Source organism: Hippichthys cyanospilos, chromosome 18, assembly GCF_059441005.1.
Source record: "Hippichthys cyanospilos isolate Australia breed blue-spotted pipefish chromosome 18, RoL_Hcya_1.0, whole genome shotgun sequence".
NCBI classification, from domain to species: domain Eukaryota; kingdom Metazoa; phylum Chordata; class Actinopteri; order Syngnathiformes; family Syngnathidae; genus Hippichthys; species Hippichthys cyanospilos.
The window spans coordinates 4,769,237-4,794,610 of NC_142386.1; the positions used below are offsets into that span (position 1 = coordinate 4,769,237).

Here is a 25,374-nt window from a genome sequence, read left to right on the forward strand (position 1 = left end):
TCCATTTGCACACTTGTCACTCAGTCAGTGGGTAGCTGTGGGCCCATTCAATTTGCAGCATGTGGGCCTCAGGAAGCAGTTGGCCAGGATGAAGTCGTGGGTGTCGCGCAATGATTGGAATGGAGGAGGCGGTGGCGCTGGTGCAGAATTTAACAGATTCACAGTGAGGAGGAACAAGTCTCAAGTATTCCTTTGATGAAGAAACAAAAAAATGTAGATGAGGCATTACTTTTCTGGCTTGTGCATGTCAAATCATCACGCATAAAATAGTGTACAACCCCCAATAAAACGGTCATGGCATAAGCGTTGGATTTAATGGCGGATGTTTTTACAAAGATGCGCATTAAGGAAGAAGGCGGTGCTGCGTGAGCTGCATTTGAAGCCGATTTTACGGCTTTAATTACATTGTGTTTGCACGTTTGTGTTGTATAAAAAGAAAAGGATTTTGAGTGGCATCGCAGTCATAATTTTGTGTGTCCTCCACGCCGGCCGCTTTCACACTTTGCTGCAATGAGTCACCGATGCTTAGAATGTTTTCTTGTCCTCGTGGCTGCTGTTGTGCTAACAACAACAATAAAAAGTGACTCAGTAACTTCCTACTCGCTCGCAAATGCCGAACGTCACAAATTGTTATAAGTAAAGATAATCTGACGTCTGCATTCATCATTGGGAATAAATCACTGCTAGTTTTTTTTTTTTCAACGACAAATGCAATAATTAACTCGTTCACTGCCAGCCCAATTGATGTCTATAGCCGTCAATGGCAGTGAATGGTTGAAAAAACACAAGTCACCCGCAATCATTTATTTCATCTTTATTTTTCTAGGTAAGGCAATTTAGAATCGACTGTCATATGCAACGGTGACCGCAAAGTAAAATTAACACAAAAAAAAGAAAAACTGATAAAAGAATACCACCACATCAATGACAGTATCGGGTAGTGTTTTCCTGTTCATGGTCATTGGTAAACAAAAATGATTGAAAATCAATCAGCGGCATCACTCAAATCTTTTATTGACTTTTATTTTAGCTCAGAAAAATAAATAAATGAATAAAACCCGAGTTCAAATTCACATGACCTTCCTGTGTGGAGTTTGCAAGTTGTCCCCAAGCCCGCGTGGGTTCTCTCCGAGTTCTCTCTTCCTCCCACTCACCAAAACCATGCATGGCAGCTGTATTGGCCATACTTAATTGTTGTAGGTGTGATTGGGTGCGTGAATGGTTGTTTGTCTCTGTGTGCCCTGTGATTGGCTGGCAACCAATTCAGGGGGTCCTCCGCCTACTGGAGGGATAGGCACCAACGATCCAGCGACCCTCGTGAGGATAACCTGCTCTAGAAAATGGATGGGTGGATGGATGGATGGATGGATGGATGTTGCTCTTTATTTCACAAAAAAAAATGCGCTGTTCCGTTCCCGTTATCCCCTGGAGTGCCGTCACGTCCCCTTATTTGAGAAGCACCCGCGTAATGATTCAATTGCCTGACTTCCGAGCAGCCAGTGTGGGTCCTATTCCCACTTAGTGATTGTGTGATTATGCTTGCCTTCCCGATGTGCCCTCTTATTTGCACCCACTCCAGGGGAAATCACAGGCAATACGTTCTAATATGAAAAGAATTATAGAATGTGGATGAATGGATTCATGGAAAAAAGCTAACTTTGGGAGCTTCCTATATGTAAAAACATCCCTTTTAAAGCCGAGAGACGCTCAGCCTCATTTTTATTCTCACCAAAATAAAGTGCGTTAAATACTGCCCCCGCTTGTGATCCGTTTCAGTAGGAGTTGTGATCACCGACAAGATGAACAAACAGGTGAATTTATTCACTTGACCCCCACGGTCTTTCTTACATTTGGCAATACCAGCTTGGCAGAGTAAACATAAAGTGATGTTGACCTTGTTGATTTGGCAAAGCGAGCAGATGGGAGGTTGCTAAGCAGCCGTTCTCTATTGTACCGGAGGGGAAAGGCCACGTGGGAACGCTGTGGAAAGCCAACTAGCCATGTTGCTCAGCATTGCGCCGTATATGTGCGTGTGTGTTTGTCATCGCGTGAGTGTGTACTTGTGTGTAGTGTGCCAGAAAATACTTACTGTACTGTACACGAGCGCCCTATTAGGAAGTCAGGCGGAATGATAAGAACCGACACAAGAGCGGTATCACAAATTCAGTATTTACAAATATGATCTAGATTTGTGTGAAAGGGGATCAAAGCCAAGTTTGTATCACGTTCCGTGAACTTTTCGATTGGGATTCAGATGGTAGTCTTGACATTCACTTTTATTGTACGTCATACTTTTAAAACTTTAACTTGGCAATAGTCAGGTTTTCAACTTCCTCGTCAAACACTTTTGTTGTTCTTGTGGCTTTTTTTCTTCTTCTCTCTCTCTCTCTCTCTCTCTCTCTATATATATATATATATATATATATATATATATATATATATATATATATATATATATATATATATATATATATATATATAGACAGAGTGTGAGAGTCAAGTCTCTTTTATATTTTTTCTTGCATTATTGTTTCCTTTGCTTTCATAATGAAACGTGAGTCTTCTCAGTAATTTCAGATTTTTTGTATCCTGATACAAATTCTCTGGATTATCAGATAACGGTATTAACATAAATCTGCGATACTCCAAATATTTTATTAGACTGTTTTCTCTGAAAAAAAATCTAAATCTTTTTTTCCAGATTGTCCTTTTTAGACCATAATATGTTCTCATAAAGTCCTTCTAATACAGCAATGATTTTATTCTTCATCATTTTGCGATTATTAACTTTTTTCTTCTATTGTGTTAATGACAGTAAGACCAACATTTTTCCAGTCTCATTAATTTTTCATGCAATTACTCGTCCTCATTCAATTGTCATGTTTTTAACGCTTGTTTTTCTTGTACAATTACTTTATTCTGCAATATGCCTTGTGTGTTTAAGCTTTTGTTTCTGTAATGTTCAAAATGAATGATTCATTTCCAAGGATGAAGTAATCAATGTGTGTTTCCTTCAACGTGTATAAATCGAGTGAGCGAATGTGACACGTTGCATTTTGAAGCGACGTAATCAAATGTGCTATGTGTCTGCGTTTACCTCTGTCATTCGCCATCACATTGCACATTGTCGGCTTTACATGCACGCTGTCCAAGGTTGTTTGAATGTCTTCATTCGTCCTGTCGATTATATATATTTTTCCTTTGTTATTCCAAGAACAGCTCATGTCGATTAAAACACTGTGTAGACCCATGTTGTGCAAGCTATTCCCTGGAGGAAAGATCCTTTTGTGCGTACTCTTGTACAGCTTTCACCATGAAGTTAAATCATCCAATGTTGCTCCTGTGCCTCAAGACACTCAAGCATGGGGTGAAAGAAAGATGCGCTCGTGCCTTTCTTTTTTTTTGTTGCTGCTTCCTTGTGAAAGGAAGGTAACGAGGTCAAAGCTGTTCTCAAAGGACTTGTCATGATTCATTTCTGTAAAGTCGCTATGAGCCGGGAATAAATAGTGCAAACCGACAAGGCCTGCAACGTAAACGGGAGACAAGGCGACATCTTCTCACACGGCACACACTTGGCAACGACATTAGGTACACATGTGAAATTGATTGACAAAAAATCCTGCCGTTTTTTTAGTTTGAAGACACTGTCAGGTATAAATGAAATGAAATATTTATTTTACAGTATGTACATACAGTAGGTCTGTTTGCATAGTATCGTGATGGTACAGTAAATATTGCATATAAGCCTTTATTTTATCCAAGCTAATTGGCCATGGAATGGCTGTTGAGACAGAAATCAATCCCAATTGATCAGCAGGATTTTAATTTAAAGATGTTGATCCGACACTATAGAAAAGCTATCCACGCCAATTCTCCAGGTACCTACAAATGAAACCATCATCGACTTTCCTTTCAACCTCATGTCCAATGACAAACGAGTGCTTTGTTTACTGTGAATTCATATTCATGTTTTTTTGCACATCGGTTTACCTGGAGTCATTGATTTTATCACGTCATATGTTAATGACTGCCTCAAGCATGTATAAATCATTCAGTCAGATTGCCTCGCTTGAAGGCATTGACCAATGGTGTCAAACATGTGGCCCACGGGACGGTTCTGGCCCATGAACTGGTTAGTACAATAAAAGTACATTACTGAGCTGAATTTTTTTCAATAAATGAAAAGCTTGTTTTATGGTTAATAATTATAATGTTTTATGATTAATAGTGATGTTGTTATTGTATGGTATTGAAAAAGATAAATGATTATAATAAATAAATCTGAAGCTGTTGCTTTGAAGTTATATAAATACATACGCCATGAATTAATATCTCGGCCCACTTGGGCATAGATTTTCCTCTATGCGGCTGGCACGCTAAAACAAGTTTGACACTCCTAGAATAAAGTATCATATCATACCCAGATGCTTCAAATACTGTCTGTCATGTCTATGTCGTTTTAGCTTATCTTATGGATGGATGGATGGACGGACAGATTAAAAAAAAAAGAATGCGCTTCCATTCTGACATTTATCAAAAAGCTTTTTAAGATCTCGGGTGGGTGGTTGGGTGATTATTTTTAGCACTGGTTCAGCTTGGGTGCACAGTGAGCAGAACCTAGCCGGTACCAGATGATGCCTACTAATTTATGAGCTGTGTAGCAGCACTTTGAAAGGGTGACAGGGAATGTAATTAGTTGAGTGTAAATGTTCTCAAAGAAAATATCAGGAGACATGCCTGCTGGCTCTTGAAGCTTTGCCTTTTCTCTCCTGAATGTTCTTGTACTGTAGTTCATAGGCAAACTGCAGAAAAAAGCTCTACATTTACACATGAAACAGTTGGATTCGTCACTACTTGATCTGGGGTGGGCAGAGTGAGAGTATAAGATGGATAGAAAAGAGGGGCTTGCTGCAATAAAAGAAATTCAATATTTAAATCCATTCATGCAGTCTGGCAGTGGTGGTAGGATTACAGCAGCGATGCCACAAAAGAAGGCAATTATGAGCATGTGCGCTGCTCTAAATTCAATTACCCTCTGCAGCTCTTTTCAATTTTGTTTTCATTAAGTGTATTAAGAAGATGTAAGGCGCGCTCCTCAAGTGGAGAGATGATTAAAAGTGTGAGGAAAGATGAAGGGTGCACAATTATGCTAAGGGAACTATTGCCTTCTTTTCCTACTTTTTGTCCAGAAGAAACCGTTAATTTAGAGCTGAAGTATGATAATTAGAGCGCGAGTAAAATGCAAATAATGCTGAAAAATAACCATTTCTTTTTTTATCATGGCACTCTAATGTTGTTTAATTAAATCCAGTCCATCTGTTCTATAGCCATTAACATGGCTTGAAATGAACTATTTGCACAGCATAACTCCCACATATACATACAATAGTAAACATACACATGCACACAGATATAAGTCGACCCCCCAGTTCTTTTTTCCCCAGTTCCCCAGTTTTTTTTTGTTGGGTGAACATGCTCACCATAGACACAATTTGCATGAAAACACAGACAATATAAGCCCCCCAACATACTTTTTCCCCTTGCTATTCTTTTTTTAATGAAAAAATCCTATATTATTATTTCTGCCGGGACAGTATAAATATGGCGTAAATTTACGTCACGTCACATTTTTTTCACGTTTCTGAGCTGTATGCTACTCCATGTCATCCATTCCTTCTCATTCTTTCACGCTGAGCATGCACACATCATTACATGCCACAATCAAAACAGTTGAGACTCGCCTGCAGTCTTTTATAGCAGTGCTTCTTTGTGCAAGACGTTGATTGATCATTTCCTTCGATTCACGGTAAAAAAAAAAAAAAAAAAAAAAAACTTTCGTTCAGCATGTGTCCGTTAACTGTGGGCTTTATTTGTCTAGTGTGAACAACAAACAAGATCGAGTGCTCAGCAATTGTAGTAGGTCTAGAAAAGGCTTGTTGACGGTAAAAATTCAAGCTTGCTACAGAAGGAAGCTTATTTATTTATTTGTTTAGGTATGTATGTTTCTATTGCGGTGTGTAATGCTTAATTTCGCCTCAGTGTGTCGCTACTTTTTCAGCAATGTACTTAACTGTTTCCGGTTTATGACGTTAAACCAGTAACCGGAAGTTATCCCTTCCCTCCTGACACGTAGCAGCCGCTACCGAATTGGCAGCTCCACTGGGTGGATTGTCAAACTCTTAGGGTAGGAGTCTATTCTTGGGCTTTGTGTTTTATACTTTTTGTGTGAATTAGTAGCACTGAATTATAAAGTCACGGTCGTTATTTTGCACCGAAAAAGCCTGCTCGTACGACAGGAACAACGCGCATAAACACAAAACAACTGCGAGCTAAGTTAACGGTGTAAAGACAACATAAACATGTCCGTTTTAATGTTTTGGTTACTACGGGCTGCGATTGAGTAGTCGTGACTAAAGTGCAAAATACATTCATAGGAAATAGAGACTGTTAATGAACACTGTGTATGAAAACTGCAACTTAACTGTTAGCTTATGTGGAAGGCTGCTGTACGTGTTAATAAGAGTTGTATGTAAATACACATTTTGTACGACAGATAATCCTTTTTTTCGCCTTACATCACGACATTATGTGGAACTTTTGTTTGAATTATCATTTAACGGCTTTTAAAAGTATGCTGTAATTGATTAGGCGGACTTGTATGTCCTTTGAAACAGCAAACCCGTGCAAGAAAATTGATTTTGTTGCGTGTTAACTGAGAGAAATAGAAATGACTATTAGTAATTAAAGAGTTGCTCTGTTTCTTTTGACAGTGAGAGATGTCTGGGTTTGACAACTTCAACACAGACTTCTACCAGTCCAGCTACAGCGTAGATGACCAGAATCAGGCTGGCTATGGCTATAACAACGAAAATCAATACAACAAGTATGAGATTAATGCTGCAGAAGGAAATTGTTCCAATGTTGCCTAAGTCAATGACAATATGACATCACTTAAGTTTAGCTAAATCTTTGCATGCCAAAACTAAGTCGGCAAAAAAAAGCAATTTTTCCTATTCCATTAACATTGTTGATTGTTCTGATCATCTGTTCCAAAGGCAATATGGTCAATATGACTATTCTCAGCAAATGGGGTACCCCGCCCCGGGAATGATGCAGTCCCAGCAGCCATACACAGGGCAAATCTTCCAGCCCACACAGACGTACACCCCGTCCTCATCACAATCCATGTACAGCAGCAGTTTCGATGATGAGCCGCCACTACTAGAAGGTAGCTCCAAGGAAGCTATTACCCTCCATTGGAGCATTCTTACATCTTTATTTTGTTCTTTTTTTTATCGCTGATGTAGAATTAGGCATCAACTTTGACCACATCTGGCAGAAGACTCTGACTGTCCTACACCCTCTGAAGGTTGCAGATGGCAGTATCATGAACGAAACAGATCTAGCTGGCCCCATGGTCTTCTGTTTGGCATTTGGTGCAACACTTCTCTTGGTAAACTGACATTTAGGTTAGGTCATTACTTGAGCCTTAAGCACATGTGAGTCAAATTTTATTTGACAGGAAGTGCAAAAATGTGTTAAAAATGTGTTTTTAAAGTATTGCTTGTATTGTGGTAGTTCTACTTGCGAAATCATTCTTTCCGATAGTAATTTCGTAATGTGAATCTTTCATTAGTAGAGCCATTTTTTACATGTAAATAGCCTAACCTGTTACAAGACATATAAATTATTTTTTATAAATTATAAAAATGCACCAAAAACGGTAACAAATTTATATTAGAATTACATTAGTGCATAACATTCAAAATATATAATATAAAGAATGATTAAAAAAAATGCTCTAAACCATTTAAATTATTCATTTAATTTTAGCGGTTGACATGAATGCAGATCACTTGTTTGCCTTGAGAAAGTACTTGTGTGTTGGTGATAAGTGCAGAGAGAGACACCTTTTTAGGATGTTAAATTTGTACATTTTTACAATAATTCTACATATAGTTGTGCATGAGGTGTGGGAATTGTGCTGATTCTCATAGGTATTTCTTTCTTATTTTTCTCCATCTGCAGGCTGGTAAAATCCAATTCGGCTACGTGTATGGCATCAGTGCAATCGGCTGCCTTGGCATGTACTGCCTGCTCAACCTCATGAGCATGACAGGCGTGTCATTCGGCTGCGTGGCCAGCGTGTTGGGATACTGCCTCCTTCCCATGATTGTCCTGTCCAGCTTTGGTGTCCTCTTCTCACTACAGTGAGCTTGCACGTTTATATCTTCTGTCAACAGATATTTGTCTATTGAGCACCATCTCCTTCCGGTCTTTCTCACCAGGGGCCTGATGGGCATCATCTTGACGGCAGCCATCATAGGTTGGTGTAGCTTGTCAGCGTCCAAGATCTTCATCTCTGCGTTGGCCATGGATGGGCAGCAGCTGCTGGTCGCCTACCCGTGCGCGCTCCTCTACGGGGTCTTTGCACTCATCTCCGTCTTCTAGTTTCATCCAGGTTTGATTAAGTGTTATTATTACCTATTTGCACCAATCGCGGTCTTGGGAGTTGGTTGACAAGGAAGAAAGTTATATATTTTTTTTTTACCTTTTTTTAACCAAATGTCGTCGCATTCTATCCGGATGATCTGCAGGCTGGACTGTTTTTTTTTTTTCACTGCGACTTTTCCCCTCCACTCATTTCTTCTTCCTCAGTGGGAAGGAACCATGAGTACACACAAGGACGAGAAACCATTTGGACCTGCCTTTAACATATTTAGACGGAACTGATATCAGCAGAAACAGAAGGCTAACATTGGAGTCAGCAGATGGCGCCACATATTGTATTTGTCACGTACATCCACAGACGTTTTGCCTGTAAGCAGGGCATCACGCTATTGCCCTGCTTCACACAGAGTGAAAGAGGCTCTCTTGGGATTTTTTCCATTGGGATGCTTTTTGCACAGACGAAAATCCACTTTGCTCAAACAACCATTTTAAGTGACGGAAATAGTTCACTTCATTACAGCTCAATTGATATTCACATGCCTCTCAAAGATCTAATTGCATCCTTTGGTTCTTCAATGTTTATGTTAGACTACAGTTTTGTATGCTTTGACGTGTCAGGTGTCATTCATGTCAAAGCACTCCCTAAAGGTGTACATTCATGCACTAGTGGTATGCAGTTATGTCAATAAACGAAAGATTGATAAAAGTGTTATAGCTGGTTTGCTATGTGATGTGCCTAGTAAGTGTTTTGAGTTTATGGGGTTAATACATCAGACTGGTTGATTCTTATATCCACAATGAGATCTTAATGTACACTGTTTGACACTTGTTTCCACAGACATTGACATATGAAAGGGGTTAGTTACAATGGCCTCACCATGCTTTTTTTTATTTTTTAGGTTAAAACATGTAACATTACATAGAAGGTAGTATAATAAAGCACACATTGTTTTCCGTTGCTTTATTTTTGACATACTAGATGAGTTTTTCCACACAACTGTACTTATGACTTGATTTACTGACTGCGTTTGTATTACAACTGTAGGAATGGAACTCCATTGTACTACCAACTAGACCATTTTGGGGTATTACAATTATTGTGGAACAACTCAAGCAATGTTTAAAATAACATTTTAGCATTTTGTCATACAAGTATACACATGTGTTTATGACTACATGTACTGTAAATTAATCCTGTGATTGTTTCACAACAAGTCCATCTTATGCTTTACCTCTTGCAAGCTTGGAATGGTTTTCCAAATGGGGCCCAGCACAATACAAAATGGATGGCTGTTTATATTGCAATAAGCTGCCAGACGCTTGACTTTATTGCAGTCATTTCCATCTCTGGTTATCATCAAATTTTACTCCTCGCAATCTTGGCTACCACTCTGTGGTGGCATCACCCACCTAAAGACAAAACCAAACATTTAAAAGAAAAAAAAAAAGTTGAGTACCCGCTTAAATTACCACATGGTTTCTTGACGAAAAAAAGATACTGCTTTTGCGCATACCTCACGAATGCGTCATAGCCCACTTTGGAGTTGTGAATAATTCCAAAATAAACAGAGTGCTCTGCCATTCCCACAAGTACATACATGGTGGGGATATTTTGCATAAAGAGAAGAACCAACAAAACCAACTACAGCACAAATCTCTTTGTACATAATACAGAAAATGCTTGGGATACTCCTTTTTCGGTCAAATTAATCTAACCGGGTACCTTGTCAGGGCATTGAATGATTCTAAGAAGACGTTTCATCTCTTGTTTGAGCCGGTGTCATCGATTCTTGTGACAAGACGGCCGCGACTAAGATTTGGCGGGTCCAGAACCTAATACTCGAGCCATGTTCAGAAACATTACACCGAAACACCACAAGATGGCAGAGTTGCCCTACAAAGGGACTCGGTAAGTGTTTTATCCTCCCTTTGACATACTAATGCATGTCGCCACAGGGTAGCCTTATCTTTGAAAAGTGCTCAGTCATTATCTTGGCAATGTTACATAAGCTATGCTTCAAATTGCCCCCGAGCGCACTGAATGCAAACACTGGATGACACTACTTTGTGCATCACTCCCTGCAGTCATTTCCAAAGCCATGGCTGAGTGTGTTTATCTAGAACACAGGTGTCGAACTCCAGTCCTCGAGGGCCGGTATCCTACATGTTTTCAAACCCTTTCCCTCAAAAACACCTGATTCAAATGATTGGGATCATTTTGAAGCTCCCGCAGAGCTTGCTAATGAGCTACTTGTTTGAATCAGGTGTGTTGGGGAAAGAAAACCGAAAAACACGCAGGATGCCGGCCCTCGAGGACTGGAGTTCGACACCTATGATCTAGAAAATGAAAGGTGTAATGCGGTCTGGAGATAAATCCCACCTCCATGTGACAGAGCCGAGCCAGGCCAGTGTATCCAGCCGCCAGTCAAGATGGCTGAGGTCGACACCGAGACTAACATACAATGTTTGCTTTGAAGTGGACGATTTCCAAAAGGAGAAGAAAAATAAACTTTTGAAATGAAGTAATGCCTTGATAGTTGCAGGTGAGACCACACAGTTCATTTTTACGTGATGTAAATTGCACTACGACCATTTAAATTGTGCTTCGATTATGTTGAAGTCACGAGCTTCTAATTGTTGCTTTATTGAGGGAGACATTGATATAATATCCTTTTGCGTCATGTGTATCTTAAATACGGGTTGCATCACAAATACAGTTCGAAATTAATTATTCAGTATACTGTAGTTTACTTCAACAGAGGAGAATCCAAAGAAATTAGGGGTCAGAATAAAAGATTATTTGCAATCAATTAAATAGTCGTGTGCAATAGCATTTTGTTTTTATCGCATTAATCAGTTTTTTACAATCTAACTGTTTATACTAACTGGATCTCTTTTCATCCATCAGGCAGTTTGAGTTGTTGGGCATTGGGGAAAAAAGGCCAATTGCACCCCGAAGTGGACACCAATTGGCTGTCATTGTGTTTGACGTCACCTGATACACTCCTTTTGCGGATGGGAAGGGAGCAGGAAGGCATAAAAATGGAAAAACTGTGAGTGTCAGTCCCATGAATTGTGATTTGAAAAAAAAATGCCCGATGGCCCCGTTGCTAAAGATAGAGTGATATGGGTTATATTTGTAAGAAGGGGCTTACTTAGCACAAAGATAGTGCCTGTTTAATCTACCACATAAATGCAAAGCACCCACCTGCGACTCCATACATGTGTAGCGATAGAAACAAAGATGTTAATGCAGCAAGGCTCTTTTCCGAAGTTCAAGTTTGAACAAGTCTGCGTCAGACAAGGTGGACAATGAGGGTTTTTCTCAGAAATCTTTAAGTGAGATCATAGGGTCAAATATTTTTTGAGATAACATTGTGGCCATTTCAAAATGTAATTTCAGTATATGCCGTGGGCTACAAACGGGCTTTGACTCCTGAAATGTATGCATTTCTGAAGTAGCTTTTTTTTATACAGTGACTACTTTGTTCAATCGGGCAACAGTAGACTTAGACCGTCATTGGCGTCACTCGCCGTAGTAGCTGGACCAGGATGGAAGGGAACAGATGTGTCCTGTGCAAAAAAAAAAAAAAAAGCCACACAGATTAGCGCGTTATCGCGTCGGAGGCAGCAGACGATCTGACAAGTGCAAATGTGACGATTGATATTCAGCACAAGGCAGCGCCGCCTTTTTAATGCAGCCACAAAGCCAACAGCACATGAATATTCACGGCGGCGCTAGCGCAGCACTGAGTGTGATTTGGCGCTGCACTTCATTAGGCTAATTGTTACCATCACCACACTACACTACACGGCAGACTCTGCTAACATTTGATCCAGGACTCAATGAACAAAGGCAAACAGGCCGAGGGACAATCAGCAGGCTGTGCGCATGCATGTGTGGATAAACATTGTGAGAGCCGTGTGCACTACAAGCATTCACGATATTTGCTTTGCTTCCTGCATCTCGGACAAATTAGGAGCACTTTTGTAATCTAATGGCAATCAAGAAGTGTGTGTGTGTCTGTGTGTACAAGATGTGTATGAAAAATGTTGCTTTGGACATAAATAAAAATGACCATCTTTTGGAGCAGACCGGTAGGACTAAATTGGGTGTTCATTATTCATGCAACAATCCTCAAAAGGATTTATTAGGAATAAAGTATAAAGTTATAAAAATAAGGAATAAAATTAAAGTTTGACTGACTTCTAATTGTTGTTGCCATTCCCTTTAGCACAGCTTCATCTAGTGGATGCATAACGCAACCCCAGCCACTACTCTAGCTTCTATTCTCTGCGCTTGATAATGCAGTGTACTTATTGTTTGGATAAGACAAATTGCCAAGTCACGTTAATAAAGCAGGGATGTTCTGAGACTGGGCAAGATCATATTTACACTTGCTGGTACCATAACGGTACCATCATAACGCACAAAGTAAAAAGTGCTGTAGGGATGAGCTCTGTAAGATTACAAGATAAAGTTACATCAAATATACAGAACACACTGCTGCATCTTTGTCGAAAGATCACCTTTATTGTGTTGTACTGTATCGCAGTACAACAGTGTACTGTTTACTGCGAGATACAGTTATTATATGCTTGGACATTGTTGAGCAAATGGAACAATGAACAATGGCTTCATAGTCATTTGGTGCCTTTTCAGCATCTCGCTCGTGGTTGAAATGCTGACTGTAGCTGTTTTCCGTACATTACTTCATAATTGCAATCCTTATCTCCTTTAGTCTACGGCATTTATGACACCCGTGGTGCAAAATGGCTCCACCGGTTCAGGAGTGAAAGGGGTCCCAACTGTGTGGTCTCGCAGACCTATGTGTAAAAAATGAAACATTACACTGAGTAGAACTAAATGGCACTGGAAAAAAATCTGACTATAACAATATTTGGATTATAGTCAGTGTGAACACTTGGTTGGGTAAATTATGTGCCACATCTTTCATCATAACGTTGTCCAGCTTGGAGTAGGCAATGGAACATCGTTGCTGGCCGCATCCTAATGGCACATTTAAACCACCACTCCTTTAATCAGCGCAAATTGACACATCTAATTGGTCTTCCTAGATAAACAAACTCCTGATTAGTGCATCAATTAGCTTCTTAATGAAGCCCTTGATTTTGGATGTCTGCCCAATGCCATAGCTGATAAAGAAAAAAGACAGATTAAGACTTTATAGTAACGAAACATCTCTACAAAGTTCGTGCACTGAATCGCCCATTTCTATTATTATTTGTATTATATAATTGATTATAACGGCTATACCTTATTTACTATGTGAGACATGAAATACATATAAAACAAACTATAAACATACATACATCTGTAAAAAAAAGACAAAACGAATTATAATCCATTCAAAATATAGAGACCAACTAATCTCTTATTCATTAAATTTAACCCACACGTTACTGTTGTATTTAATGCCCTTATATTTCCCTTGCTTCTCAGGCAGACACAACATGTTTGTGGAAAATGTTAAAAACAAGTCCAGGCACAACAAATTGAATTTGAAGGAATTCATTTGTGGTCTTTTAATAGAATCCACAGCCTCGCATGAAAATATTTTTTTTTCTTTGAACTAGTATAAAATCTCTCTAAAAGACTTTTGTGAAGCTTTGTGACACATCAATATCAGCATCCTTCCCGAAGTTCATTTTTTCCTTTTGGGCGTGAGCTTTGCTGTCGCTGCCACAATCCCTTCCCTATTCGTGCAAGGGTTCACACGCATTCCTTGATGACTAATGAGATATATGAGAGGTGCATGTTTACGATGCAACATCACAACTTGACATCAAGCTGCTCCTCTGTTAAACTGTGTTGAAAACAGACAACCTTTTCATCAGCTACCGATTATTTATGATGCTTTAAAGATTGAATGGGATTGAAAATGATAGTTATCTTGCACAATGTGAAATAAAATGTCTTTGCTGCAGAAACATTACAATAAAAGCATTCTATTAGGAGGCTCACCTTTCAAATGTAAGTTTCTGATGACTATATAAAATACGCGCACATGCCAACTTGGATTAGATGTTAAATAGTGAGTTTTTTCATTTGAATTGTGAAAATAATTGCCTTCTCAAAACTGCAAATGGGGAGCAAGAACCAAAAACATGCAAAAGGAGGACAATGACAATCCCCCTCCGTTCATCAAACAGGATGTGTCCCAACTTTCCGAGATGAAGGCTGACAAATACCGAATGAATCACAGTTAATTGTTGTTGAGAAAAGTTTATTTTTTTATTTTTTTTTAAGAGAAGTGCACTGCATGCAAAGTCACTCCCACATCATTGTCCTCATTGGCTTCTCCGGTTGCACTTTGCTCTTTGAAAGGCCTCCGCTGACGCAGAATGGAGTCATCATTGGAATAAAGAAATCCACGAAAAATCCACACACACACACGCACACACACGCAAAATGGATCTCTCATGGCAATGCCTCAATGATTATTGCAGGGCTTTTGAGTAATGATTTTTCTTTTTTTTTTTTGGGGGGGGGGGGTGCTTCACCCTAATTATGACTTTATCCTGTATTAAGGTAGGTTAACTATAGACGTAACGTGTCCGAATTTGGTTGACATTACAGCTGCAGAGAAGGAATGTAATCATAGTAATCATAAACCAAAGATCCGCTACTTACGCGCTCATAAATTTGCTTATTCTCACGCAGGTCGCAGGCTTGCTGGTGCCTATCCCAGCTGACTTTAGGTTTCTGTCCCCCCAAAATGAAAACTTGTGGTTTATGTGCTGTATTAGGCGCACAGGATTATAAAACGCACTGTCAGGTTTTGAGAAAATTGAAGGTTTTTAGGAGTGCCTTATAGTCTGCAAAATACAGCAATTATGAATGACCAACTTTTACACACTTTTGATGATCTTTACTCATTTAATCTGTGCTTATAATACTTTTCTTAAAGGCATTCCCTTTCCCTCCATACATTTTGTGTGTTAGATAAATTTGCTGGTTGTAAAAGACACATTTGAGTTAGCATGGTTTATTTAAATTAGAAATGGAAATTGTCAGGCTGTCATTTACTCTTCTCACGCCAGCCTATGTGGAGCACTAGGGCGTTGCTAGCCAAGGGGTAATTTTTATGTTTCTTTTCTTGGTTTTGGCCCGACATTTTTTGCAGTGTACTTGATTACCGGAGGTCTACATAACTCAAATTCTTCTATGGACCACCAGCTGTAGGCCTCTTAGCCTCAATTACCATATTAGTCAAGTAAATGCTCCGACCGCGTCATCATTTGAATTTGTTAGCTCTGCTGAAATATAACAAAAGTTAATGCCATGTTTTTGTGTGCGTGTGTGTGTGTGTGACAAAGCTACAAAGCAGTGTCCCCAGCAACCACTTTGCACAATACGAGTCGACCCTGAAAGGTCGCACCAACGCAGAATGTAGCCATGGCGACCGCCTCCAGCTGCCTTCTCAGCTTCAAGGTAGTCACCGTTCATTTCTATTAGCGTTTCGTAATAAATATACACCCGCAGCGGGTCAGGTGAGTCCGGAATTGATCAAATGAGCGACAGGGCATTTGAATGGGGACCGCTGAGACCCCCCTTTGCTCAGTCGTTAATTTTATCCTCCGAGAAGTGCTTCGTGGCCATGTTGGCTTCCCAATGGTGATTCAAAGTCTCATGTTCCTACGACTGTATCAAACGACAGCACTTCATACACGTGTGCACATCTCTTCATGTGGCCCATGCAGCCGATACCATCAAACACAAATACCCCCAACTGTATGTCCATATCTACATTTGTCGGCACGTATGCTATTTTCCCTGCTTTTCCAATTACTGTATACTAAGGAATAAATAAATACCTTACCGTACGTCGTCGATTGGTTAGGTTATCCTGTGCCTTGCATAAACGCAGTAGGATCGTGCTGTCTTTTTCATATGAATGAGTGATTCACCTTGTTAAATAGAACATCTGCACAAACAACAGCTGGCCTAAATAGAAAAGAGACCTGATGAGTGCTGTATGAGTGGCTCATTTAGGTACAAAAAAAAGACCGAGCAAACTAAATGTTTTTTTGCCCACCTTTCTACTATCAGTCCTTTAATGTTGGGGCAGGTCCTCCTAGAGTGATGTGGGTGACCCCAGAGACAAGGCTTTTTTTTCTGCCATGTGAAGGGTAATTGCAATAAATTCAATACATCAGGCTCTTTGAGCTAATTAGATATTTTTTCTGCTTTAGACTAACCTGTAACCTATATAAATGCTGTAGAAAAATGAAGGTAACAGTTTATTTATAATACTTTTTTCTTTTTTATTGTTATAAAGGATACGTATAAGATTTTTATCGATATTATTATCATTTTTATTTATAGTTGGTGCGGGGGGTGGGGGGCGCCAAAGATTTTCTCTTTACTAGGGGTGGTGTTGCAAAATATAATTGACAAGCACAGGGGGCATCGCAAAATTTAATAGAGAAGCACATATATAAAGTTAAGTTTTATTCGTAAATGACATTTCTCATCCCTCTCAGAGATGAACTGCTCCTTGCTGTGACTTTGCTTAGTGTGGTGTGTTTACGCAGTAAAATTCATTGGCTAGGTTTCTCACAGATTTCAGCTAACACGCTATGTTAACAGAGTGAGTAGTTTCAACGTTGGTTGAGTTTACTTTTACTGTGTTTATGGCAGTGAAGAATGTTAAAATGTTCACATTTTGCTGTCCGCGGATTCACTCACATTCATAACAAACTGTAAATGGGTTTAAAACTTATTTGCTCTATTGCAATTGTTATAGTACTTCAATTACACTTTATTGAAATACAATCTATTATATAAATCCCCAAGTATATATACAAGTATGCCTGGATCTTCATGTAATGCCATGCTGTCATAGACCATGATTTTTCTTTTGATCTTCAAGAAAAACACGTTATTGGGTGTTTGGATTTGCATTCCGAACAAGCAGCTTATTTTCTTAGTTGGCCGTCTCACCATTTGGACGGCAATCTTTTCCATGATGACAGTGTGCGCTTCAAATAACTTTTACTGGTGTATAAATGGACTTTTCTTGTTATGCCCAGTGGGTCACAGTTGACTTGGGAATTCCCAGCGGCCGCCACACACATTGGCGAACAAACGCGTAATTTGGACAGTCAGCTGTTAAAATGGCAAAACGAAGCCGTTATTTCGTTTTCATTTTTATATGCCTTGTAGACTGCACAATTGGTCCTTAAAGGGGTCATAACATGAAAAGTTGAATTCTTTGGAGTTTTTAACCATGTTCCAATGTTGATTTCCCACCCTAAACACTCCCAAAGTCATATTTTCCTTCATCGATGCATTTCTAATCATTGCTTGCTTATCCTGCCCTCTTACACTGGCCCCACCCATGCAGATGAAAACAGCTTGAAGTTCGCTTATGATGACAGGAGGAGAGATTTCTCGGGGGGGCGGCATCTACACGGTAAGAGCAAACAAGCTGTTTTACTTCCTGGTTCGACAGATCTGTACCATGAAACTCATATTTAAAAGAAATTAAATCGCCAATATGCCAGTCGTAACTTACATGCACATTACATTGAGGAAAGTCCCTAAATATCACACTATGGACCCTTTAAAGGAAATGTATGGTTGCCAACCTTAAATTTTTAATCCTTCACTATGTTAATGTACTGTATCAAAGTTACAGCGGCACTGAAGCACAAAATACACAAACAAGTAACCTAATAATGTTTTCATTGCCTACTTTATTATTTGCTCTATTGTGTGGAATGTAAGTCTGCCCGGGGAGGTGAACAGAATAAGAATTTCATTGTGTAGTGTTATTCTGCATATAACAATAAAACTCTTGACTCTAGAATCTTGAATCTTAACAAAATCAAAAAAGTAATTGCAAACAGAAGAAAAAAATCCAAAAAAAATTTACCCGCTTTGGAAAACGAATGAAAGCATTTCAGTTTGGTGTTTTTTGTTGCACTTTTCATGCATTAAGGGCATGAATTATGTTGAACATGAAGTGAGGAGAAATCATAACAAGAAAACAATTTGTGTCTCATCGTGAGCCGGTCTTTACAATGCCTGTGAGTGTTATCAAGGCAATAAATGTGTTACATTACGTAAAGCCCATAGTGATCACAATCTCAAACATCCCAGAATAGACTGGATTGATTTTAGAGCACAGAAACACAAACAGCTTTCTCTAATCTTACATGTATAAAACCAATCAGCGTTTATTTATTAAAACCTTCAAAAAAAAGTCCTGTTGGCACTTCAAAAATGAAATTTCAAGCTCTGCCGTGATCTTTTGAGTAAACTGTCCAGGGGAGAAGAAAAAAAAAATAAAAAACCATCAATAAATACACAGCATACAAGGCGGTATTGGAAATATTTCACATCTGGATCTGTAAAGTGCTCTTAAATGATTTTTGCACAGGCATGGGATTGAAATTTCATGCGCAGGTGGGCCAGACCTCATCAAAATGATGCATCTTAATCATCATAAAGGTGGATGAAACCATGCGTAAAACGAGTAAAATGCAGCTTTTGCCAAATTGAGCAATCTAGCAGGTAGGACAACTGCTTTTATTTATGAATGTCTGTCAGGCTAATGTCCTGCAAAACCCTTGGATGGATCATATATCTCTGACAGCCATTGAATCCAAAGGTCAGCGTGGTCACCTGATTTTTAAAGGTTAGGGATGTGTTTTTGCTCTTTGAGTGATGCAGTAGATAGACAACACTAATTGCAGAGATTTATGACATAAATTGCGTAATCTGGCTTGGTGATAAAATGATGCTGGTTAGGGGGTACTGAAATTGAAAATAAGGTTGAGAACCACAAGAAACACAAGCATCTCTTGCATTAATTTCTGCAGCTGATGTGTTATAAAGGGGCAGCTAACAATGCTCTTGTGAGCGTGTAAACAGAGAAAACAGTGGGAAGCTCATGTGAGGTAGCATGTGACGTTACGCAAGCACACTTGAACCTACGCTCGGCTGTACGTGCGCGGCGTCCCGTCTTATTGGTAAATAGGCTCGTCCGCCATCGCCCGAAAAGCGGAAAAACTCACCGTGTTCCCGGCAATGTTTTGAGAACAGTGTGGTTTTCTCTGGCCCTGGGGAGCTCCGGCTCGTCTACGGCCACGCTTACCTTTTTAATGAGACATCTGCATGCGAGGCACAAACTCGCTGCTCCTTCTAATCAAATCACTCGCATGGAGGGCCACACCGAACAAGCCAACCCAATCCGCGAACACCCCTGTAACCCCCTCGGCCCCTCTCAAGCTGGCGCTCCTCTTCTCCTTCTGACTATCCTCGGTTCTCTCCTCTGGCAGATAGAACTTGAGCTGCTCGTGCCTGAAGCTCCGCTTCCACCGTGTGACTTGAGTTTTTTCTTGCGCCGTTTGGCTCAAGTGCATGTACATTTCAAGGCACTCTGGTCAAGGCACTGACTTTATTAAAAGTGTACCTCCAGACATCATAAATTGAGGTCTTGATGGGTAAAGTGAGCAATATTGATACATTTCTGGTTTTGAAATCTTCTTGTATTTGCCAAAACAGTTTGCCTGAAATCACCCTTACTCATACTGTAAGTGTGGAACTCCGGTTCTCGAGGGTCGGTATCCTGCATGTTTTCCCGTTTTCTTTCCCTAACAACCCTGATTCAAATGATTAGCGCATTAGCTAGCGCATGGACATAATGGCGTGATAAAGGAACTTACATTGGTTGTTAATCCATAACAGCGATCTTGCAAAATGACTAACCTTACAAGTTTTCAACGTTTTCTCAAAATATGATTATGAATGATTTTTTTTTTAGAACTGTGGTGGAAGCAGTTGCACATACAGTATATTTTCAACACACAAAATGAAGCGAAACTGTTAATTTTTTTGTTAGCGTTGCTATGAGTGGAAGAGTGGTTAGCATGTCCGCCTCACAGTTCAGGGACATCTCACCCCAGCCTTTTCGTCTGGAGTTTTCATGTTCTTGCCCAGCCCATGCGGGCATGCCATCATCCTCCCACATTCCAAAAACATGCATGCTAAGCGAATTGGATACTCCCAATTGTTCTTAGGCGTGATTGGGTGCATGAAAAGTTGTTTGTCTCCGTGTGTCCTGGCTGGCAAGCAGTTTGGAGTGTCCCCCACCTACTGCCCAAACTCAGCTGGGATAGGCACCAGCAAGCCCGCGACCCTGAATCTGGATGGATGAATGGATGGGACCGACAACACCCGCAGCTTTTCCATTTTCATATCTTCCTTCGTCCTCCCACCAACAAAATCTCACAAGGGTTTGTGAGGATACGCGGCTACAGAAAATGGATGGATGGATGCCATTACAGCTAGCATTTCAAGTCCTTAGATCACTGCAAAGTAGTTATATTCCCTACTCCGGGATATACGTGCTTTACATAAGTGAAAAAGCAACCATTCCCTCACAGTTTCAAGCTATGTTGAGTGTTTACTGTAAGGATTATATGGAGGCTTCAAGTCTCCAGAGTCTGACTGCACTTTGACCACAGGCCTCATTACAGCTGCATGGAGGTTAAGTCTTTTCTATACACCAATACAAGTGATATATGTCCTGTGGGAACTTTAATTACACCCCATCCACAAGGTGGTGTTTTACCACACGTGTCAGGTTTTGTTTGGGCACTTGTCCTAGGCATACAGTATTATGTGGGCGTTGGTGGAGGTATGCATTTTAAATGTTTTTTAAAAGACGAGCCCCGGGGTGACAAGGAGCCAGGGGCTTTCAGCCGACTTAGAGCTGGAGCAGGAGGCTTTGGCTAATGTGAAGCTGGGGTCTTAACCTGATTTGAGGCCAGAGTTAGGAGCTTCAGCTGTCACACAAGGGTTCAAGCGGGGACTTAGGACCTTTATCTGGAGTAGAGTTATCTGCGGCTTTCGGTTGTTGCAAAGTCGGAATTGGGGACTTCGGCAGCTGCATGTGGAGCTGTAGCCACAATTGCAGCCTTCACCTGACACTGAGCCAGGTTTGTGGACATTATATGGGATTTGAAGTTGACGGTCCCTGAGGTGACCGTTCAGAGCTGGAGTTGAAACGGGGACTTTCGACTGACGTAGAGGCGGGGCTTGAAGCTCGGGCCTTCAGAAACGTATAGCTGCCGCTTTGCTGATGTGGAGTCTGGAGCCATATATTTTGATGCTGATGAATAATTTTTGCATTTGCTAGCTACAGTCTCCTCTCATTGGGGCATTAATCATTGTCACAAAGTAAACAATGTATCACAACAATAGTCAATTGTGGCCTGCGGTCTTTTTTTAGGCGTCCCGCCCAAATATACCGAAAAGGAGTGGTAATCTTACTATAGATTGCTCTTGTTTTGCTTCTCATTATAGACCTGGAATTCAGTGCAGGTATTTTATGGCGGGTTACAACATCTGACCCCCCCCATTTCTTTTGTAAAATCCTAAACTATTTGCCTTATAAAAAGCTTTTCAGGTAGGAGTAAAGGAAAATACTATCAAATATAAACAATGTGCAATTGCTCGACAGGTTTTGTTATTCTCAATACATTAAAAGGAGGAAAAATTCAAAGTAGCCCTTGCATATTTTGGTTTTTCTGTATGTAGCTCTATTGAGGAAAAACTTTGCTATTATCTGTTAGCTGTCTTATTGGTATGCCTTTATTTTGAAGTCTATTGAAAGTCACTGAGGTTCTAAACTTTTCAATATCAGACCGAAGCTGCATACACTGAAAAAAGCAAGAACTAAAGCAGTTAAATCAAACTACACCACTTCAGTTAAATCAAACTACACCACTTAGTATTCATGCGTTTCTCTTTCCGTTTTCGAGGAGACGAGGACAGACGATTCTAATCAGGCCATTTCATGCTTCTTGCCATGGACAAAACTGGTTCCGTAATCTTTTTCCGAGTGCGCACAACCCCACTGACCCCTCCCCGCAGAAAATGCGAATATTTGACGTTAAGGATCGTTGAAGGTTTGACTAAGTCATTACATGGAGAAAGTCTCGCGCCGAGCGCGTGTTTCGGAGTGAGTGACGAGGAACGAGGACACGTTTTGACAGATTCCTCAGCACTTTGCAGCTTGAGGGGGGGAAGGGGCGTTCACCGGTAAGTGTCAAACGAGTTGCTCGTGTCAAGTCGCCGCAGCGTCATCGAGCTTACAGGAAGCTCCAGATCATAAATTAAAAAGGCTTTTTCAGGGCGTTCTGGTAGATTGACGCAAACTTGCCTTTTCATAGGGCCAATTGCGGTTTTGCATTTATACAGCTTACGAACTGATTTACACGCAGTTTTAAAAACAGTGTCGGCTCTACCGAGACTGGATACGACAAACGCTTCCGGTATTGCTTTGACTCTGATACAGCCGTGAACGGAAGTGCTTTTTTTGGCAGTTGAAGGTTTTGACGTTTCTCGACTAACTGCTCGCCCTGCCTACCAGGAGTTCGCGGCAGAATGCGGCCGCTCTCCACTCGCTCGCTCTTATATAACTTTACCGTGAGCGTCGAGCTTGGCGGCCACTTCTCACGGGCCGACACTTTTATACTTTTTAAGGATCTGACGCACTCGCTTGTGGATTGTTTTTCTTCCCCTCTGGGGTCTGCTTCTTAAATAGAGAAAAGTGGAGCGAGGGGTTCGATCTCCGCCTCGACCTTGTTTACTTTAGTTGACAAATAGTTGCTGTAAAGCGGGGGATATTTACCCGAGACTTGAGGACGGCTTTTTTTTCCTCTTTTTTTTTTTTGTCGTGTCATCTGCACGGGATGTCTTTTATTCCACGGCTACCCCGCACCGACTTTTCGTCGCTCTTGGTTGTTTCTCACTGAGTTTTGACAGGACATGACCTAAAACGGGGGCTGCATCCCTCTCCAAACAGCAGGTAGGCTCACTGGAACGTAACGCCGCATTTTACATCTTTTAAAAAAAAAAATGGTGCCACTTTGTCACGTTGACTGCTTTGCTTTGAGCCCCTAGGGTAAAACGCAAGAGTGTGCTTTGCAAAAGGGCTCAAAGGCGTGCATGTGATCGGTGCAGTGAGCCAGGCGGCCAACAGGTTGCACTAATGTTGCGTTGGGTTGCAATGCAATGTAAGCGTGGAAAACCCAACATTTCAAATTCAAACATTCCAATTTGACTTACTTCTGCAAAATGCATTGCACCATTGCCGGTATGATTCCATAAAGTACTGCGAATTATCCTTGCAATATTAAATACAACTAATCACAACCATTCCATCAGTTTTATGTTCCATTTGTCCTCATTAGGTTCCGAACTTCCGGTGGGAGGTGAGGTACACCCTGGGCCTCTCCATTAATACCCAAATGCAGTGTGTGTGTGTGTGTGTGTGTGTGTGTGTATATATATATATATATATATATATATATATATATATATATATATATATATATATATATATATATATATAAATTAGGTTTTTATTAGATTCTTAAAAGTATGCACCTTGACAAAGAATAATTTCTTGGCCTCAATCATTTTGTGAATTCGAAGATGTTTTCAAACTTTTTGGTACGAGATAATAATCATTATTTCAGAGAAGCAACAAAAATGGGGAAAAAAACATCATTTGGCAATATTATTTGCTATACGGTCGCAATACATGATTGCACATTGCATTTCCAAGTCACTGCATAGCAGAATAATTTGTATAATTTGATGTTATAGCCACAGTGGAAAAACAGAAGGGGCTTTGCAAACAAAAACTTAAGGAGTAGAGAATACTGCATGAGAAAAACCCATCAGAAAAGTATCTACTCAATATTTGTACTTCATTACCTTCCCAATTCCCACTATGTTTTTATTTTTTTGTGAGAAAAGACTTACTCATCTCCTTATACATTTGAACGTCACAACAATAAGTGTCAGTGTAAACCGTTCATCATATCACTACTCTTAACATGTAGCACAACTCCAAGGCACAACTAAGTTGATCCGACGCTTTGAGCGTATTCAAATATTTGCCGTCACACAGACAAGTGGTCTCCAGCTGCCACTGTTGGCTGTGAGAATAGTGTGTTACAGCATAATCGAGTAATAATATTCTTCGCCATGAGGCGGCAGCACTTTGAGAAAAGATCTTAAGGGGTGTTAAACAGTGTTGATTTGATTCCTGTTGATAAAACTTTGATTGGAATAACTTTGACAAAAATATAATTTAAAGGGTTTCAAATTTTAAAAAATCGGCTGGTTGGTGTGCCTCGACATTTTGGCAAAAAAAAAAAAAAAAAGTTTGCTTTGGCTCCAAAAATGTTGAAAATCACTAAACTTAACGTGTCTGCAATTGGTAGAATCTTAAGTACTGCAGACTCACACTACAGATGCAGTTCACCTGCTAGCTAACATCAGCTAGTTTCTGCTGTGATTTATTTAATTTGATTCCACGTTTTTTTCATTTAGAAAATGTTTTATGTATTTGTGCTGTGTACTAATGTAATAACAATAACAAGAATACTTTTTCTAGCTGTAATTGAAATACTGTGGAGATTGTGAAACCGCATTAATTTTCATCAGCATTATCATATGATCAGAATGTGACGCTGGCCCATACCTAATGCCACCCAAGTATTTATCCTAGTGTCCTATCAAGTTTATCCTGATATGTTCTCTTACTGTAAGAGGAGACAGCCACAGAGGCCCTCGCGTGTGTGGTTTAGTGCGTTGAATTCCAGACACGTGGCTGCCAGCGGTACCAAAACATAAATTAACGTATAGGGGTGGACCTGTGAGGGAGGGAGGTTCCTTTCAAAGCAGACGGTTGCAGTTACTTATGTCGCACTAGTTGAAGTCGTCCGTCATTCTTCTTCTTTTTCAATCAGATCAGATTGGCGCGTGGCATCTGCGAAGCTGTCATGTTGTTCCGTCGTGGGCGTAAGGGCAGGAAATGGCCTCTTTGATGTTATTGACATTTCTTCAATACGAGGCGCATGCGAAGTCAGGTC

General features: G+C 40.2%; 2 protein-coding genes across 4 annotated transcripts in view; both read left to right on the forward strand.

Moving 5' to 3' along the window:
* Positions 1-6,100: 6,100 nt before the first annotated feature.
* yipf5 (Yip1 domain family, member 5) lies at positions 6,101-9,163 on the forward strand. Of its 2 annotated transcripts, XM_088441765.1 has the most exons (7): positions 6,101-6,184; positions 6,771-6,883; positions 7,056-7,228; positions 7,308-7,453; positions 8,029-8,210; positions 8,289-8,461; positions 8,659-9,163. In XM_088441765.1, exons 2-6 carry the CDS (start codon positions 6,777-6,779, stop codon positions 8,449-8,451), a joined length of 771 nt encoding a protein of 256 aa, XP_088297891.1. In that variant the 5' UTR covers positions 6,101-6,184; positions 6,771-6,776; the 3' UTR covers positions 8,452-8,461; positions 8,659-9,163. The 2 variants fall into 2 exon arrangements, with proteins under 2 accessions (XP_088297891.1, XP_088297890.1); XM_088441764.1 differs by having other exon boundaries at positions 8,289-9,163.
* Positions 9,164-22,867: 13,704 nt separating this feature from the next.
* LOC148408601 (glucocorticoid receptor-like) overlaps positions 22,868-25,374 on the forward strand; it is a 36,908-nt gene continuing 34,401 nt past the window's right edge. For both annotated transcript variants that reach the window (XM_088440692.1, XM_088440693.1), the window contains exon 1: positions 22,868-23,297. The gene's annotated coding sequence lies outside the window, so the exon portion shown is untranslated. The remainder of the gene's footprint in view (positions 23,298-25,374) is intronic.

What these genes read in the sequence shown, in the direction of transcription:
- yipf5 (XM_088441764.1), top strand. Translation starts at nt 6,777, where the DNA reads ATGTCTGGGTTTGACAACTTCAACACAGACTTCTACCAGTCCAGCTAC. An exon ending in AACGAAAATCAATACAACAA is followed by an intron (nt 6,884 to 7,055) that starts GTATGAGATTAA and finishes TCTGTTCCAAAG; the next exon opens with GCAATATGGTCAATATGACT. An exon ending in GGTGTCCTCTTCTCACTACA is followed by an intron (nt 8,211 to 8,288) that starts GTGAGCTTGCAC and finishes CTTTCTCACCAG; the next exon opens with GGGCCTGATGGGCATCATCT.